At 28.6% G+C, this 3216-nt stretch overlaps 1 protein-coding gene across 1 annotated transcript in view; it reads left to right on the plus strand.

Moving 5' to 3' along the window:
• Positions 1664-3216, plus strand: part of LOC107644514 (serine/threonine-protein kinase HT1) — a gene marked incomplete in the record, with an annotated part of 2973 nt that continues 1420 nt past the window's right edge. Inside the window, 3 exon segments of the mRNA XM_016348380.2 lie at positions 1664-1863; positions 2110-2167; positions 2668-3216. Coding sequence (XP_016203866.1) covers positions 2741-3216 — 476 coding nt within the window.

Consider the following 3216-nt stretch of genomic DNA (forward strand, 5'->3'; position numbering starts at 1 on the left):
TTCGCTCATGTTAGTCACAAAAAAAAATTGCTAATATTAATAAAAAAACGGTTCTTATCATTTCTTGCAATGAAATAAATGAAACATTATACTACAACATTTACTTGATGCTTATCAACAAAATAGCATTTAATTAATAACGGTGATGCTGTATTTTAGCGAAAAAAATGTGAGTGAAGCATGGCTCACGCTATTCCAAATCCCAAGTTTTAAGGTGTTTTTGTGAAACACGTTGGAGAGGATAAAAGTGTGTTTAAGTGCTTTGAACACTATTTTTTTATGTTTGGCAACTTTTCTTTTTTAAACGCCAACATTCCAAAAATTCGTTCACTAAAAATAAGAAATTATAATTTCTGCATTTACTCAACGTACGTTTAGGTTTATTGCTAGTTATTATTAGTTTTTTAATAATTTTTTCTAAATAAATACTGACAATATTAAAATAATTATTCTACATTAAAAAAACCGTTCTCATCATTTCTCGCAATGAAATAAATGAAACGTTATACTACAACATTTATTTGATGCTTATCAACAAAATAGCATTTAATTGACAACGGTGATGGTGTATTTTAGCGCAAAAAAAAAATGTGAATGAAGCATAACTCACGCTATTCCAAATTCCAAGTTTTTAGGGTGTGTTTGTGAAACATGTTGGAAAGGATTAAAAGTTTGTTTAAGTGTTTTGAATACTATTTTTTTATATTTGGCAATTTTTCTTCTCTGAACGCCAACGTTCCCAAAAGTTCGTTAACTAAAAGTAAGAAATTATAATTTCTGCATTTACTCAACGTACGTTTAGGTTTATTGCTAGTTATTATTAGTTTTTTCATAATTTTTTTAAATAAATACTGACAATATTAAAATAATTATTCTAATTTTTGTGCACTATTTACTATTTTCATTTTTTATAATATATATTATTGTTCTTATTAGAAATGATAAATTAAATAAAAAATTAATTATAAATAATAATAAAAATATAACTTGTAAAAAATTAGAACCTAAAATAATAATAAAAATAAGATTATTAAGAGTATTTAAAAAGAGTACTAAAATATGTTATTTTATATATTATTTTTAATTTAATAAATAAATATTAATTTTTATATAAATTATGTTGGCACAAACTCACTTATATCCAAAATCAATTCTAAAATTTTTATTATTAATAATTTTAATTTATATTTTTAAAATACATGTTAGTTAAATTTTAAGATTTATTATTTTTTATTAATACTCAATTAATACTTTAAATTTTAATAATATAAAAATAATATATTAACTTAAACATTCGCTAATATTAGTAAAAAAAAATTCGCTAATATTAATAGAAAAACGATTCTTATCATTTCTCGCAGTGAAATAAATGAAACGTTATACTACAACATTTACTTGATGCTTATCAACAAAATAGCATTTAATTTATAACGGTGATAATGTATTTAGCGCAGAAAAAGTGTGAGTGAAGCATGGCTCACGCTATTTCAAATCCCAAGTTTCTACTTTCTAGTCTCTACCCATAAGAAAACAAGTTGAAAAAAAAAAGAGAGAGATTTATTAAAAAAAATAAACAATTTTTTTTTGGTGACAAAAAAAAAATAAAAATATTAACTTCAAGTAGAGACAACTGCATGTAAATCTCTACCTTTCCATTTCTTATTTCTATTTTCTTTGTTTTTTTATTTGGTCCACGCCTGGGTGTTATTTTTCCTTTCATTCACACCACTTCTTCTTCTTCTTCCTCTCAGCAATCTCTTTTTCTTTCTCAGTTCCAATTCCAATTCTCTTCGATCTCTTCAATCTTCGATTTGATCAATCAGAACTCCAAAAACACACTTTCCCCTCCCCTCCTGAGTTGAGGTAAACCTTACAAGTTAACATCTCTTACTTCGCCTCTTCAATTAGGACTTTCATGGATTTTAGGGTTTTCACACTTTTTATTCTTTGTTCCCTTCTTCATTTTATGCTTTGTGATTTCACTCACTAGCTTGTTAATCGAGGAGAATTTAGCTCAATTTAATTTATTTCCTTTTTTACATTTTATTAATTTTTAGTTCCGTACATCGTTTGACTAACGAGGTGTTTTACCTTTCGCATGTTTCTCAGTCATATTTGGTAGCTTTTGATACAAGGATTAGGGATTATGCTGCTGGTAAGTTTTGTGGTATGGTCTCAACCAATTGCTATTGATGTTTGATGTTGTTGTTGTTGTCAATTTTGGTTCCAATGGAGTCTTCTTGTGCATTGACTTGTAAAACGGAATGCTATTAGACTTAGTCTCTGAGGGTTTTTTCTTTTTATATACGCATTTGATTTGTGATTTTGATTCTGAACAAAAATGTTGCTGTTGAGTAGGGTTTTTCTTCATACCCATTTGTTTTGATTTGGGAAGTTGAAAGCAATCTCTTAATTTTAGATGCAGTATATGGTTTAGTATATGTTTGTTGATGATTACTTTTTCAAAGGAAAAAAAAAAGATGTTAGATTATTATATTGTTAAAGGATTTTTTGCATTGATTATTTGTGAATGGTAAATGAAATGTATACCATACATGGAGTTACCTTTGTTGAAGTTGTTTTTTTGTAAATAATGTTCATAAATAGAAATGCTGAACATTTTCAAAGTTTAGTTGGGCTTTAGTTTTTTCCTTTTTGTTTTCCCAGGTTTTTTAAAGTTTCCAATTTCTGATGCTGAAGGAATAAGACATAAAGTTTTTTCCTTTACAAGACTGAAAAGATGTTGGAAGGTGGTGCTAAATTCCCTGGATTAATAGATCTCAACAAGCATACAACTGATAACTATTATGATTTCTCTCAAGGCTTTTACCATAAGCTTGGGGAGGGTACTAATATGTCGATTGACAGCATGCAAACAAGTAATGGTGGGGGATCTGTTGCGATGTCCATAGATAATAGTAGTGTTGGGTCTAATGATTCCCATACTCGCATATTGAACCACCAAGGGTTGCGGAGACGTGCAAATGATAACTACTCTGTTCAAAACAGTGTAAATCGTCGAGGAAGAGTCACACATGCATTGAGTGATGATGCTTTGGCTCAAGCTCTAATGGATAGCAGTTCCCCAACTGAGGGGCTTGAAAATTTTGATGAGTGGACAATTGATTTGAGGAAGCTTAATATGGGTGAGGCCTTTGCTCAAGGAGCTTTTGGAAAACTCTATAGGGGAACTTATAATGGTGAAGATGTAGCTAT

Source organism: Arachis ipaensis, chromosome B05 (genome assembly GCF_000816755.2).
Source record: "Arachis ipaensis cultivar K30076 chromosome B05, Araip1.1, whole genome shotgun sequence".
NCBI lineage: Eukaryota > Viridiplantae > Streptophyta > Magnoliopsida > Fabales > Fabaceae > Arachis > Arachis ipaensis.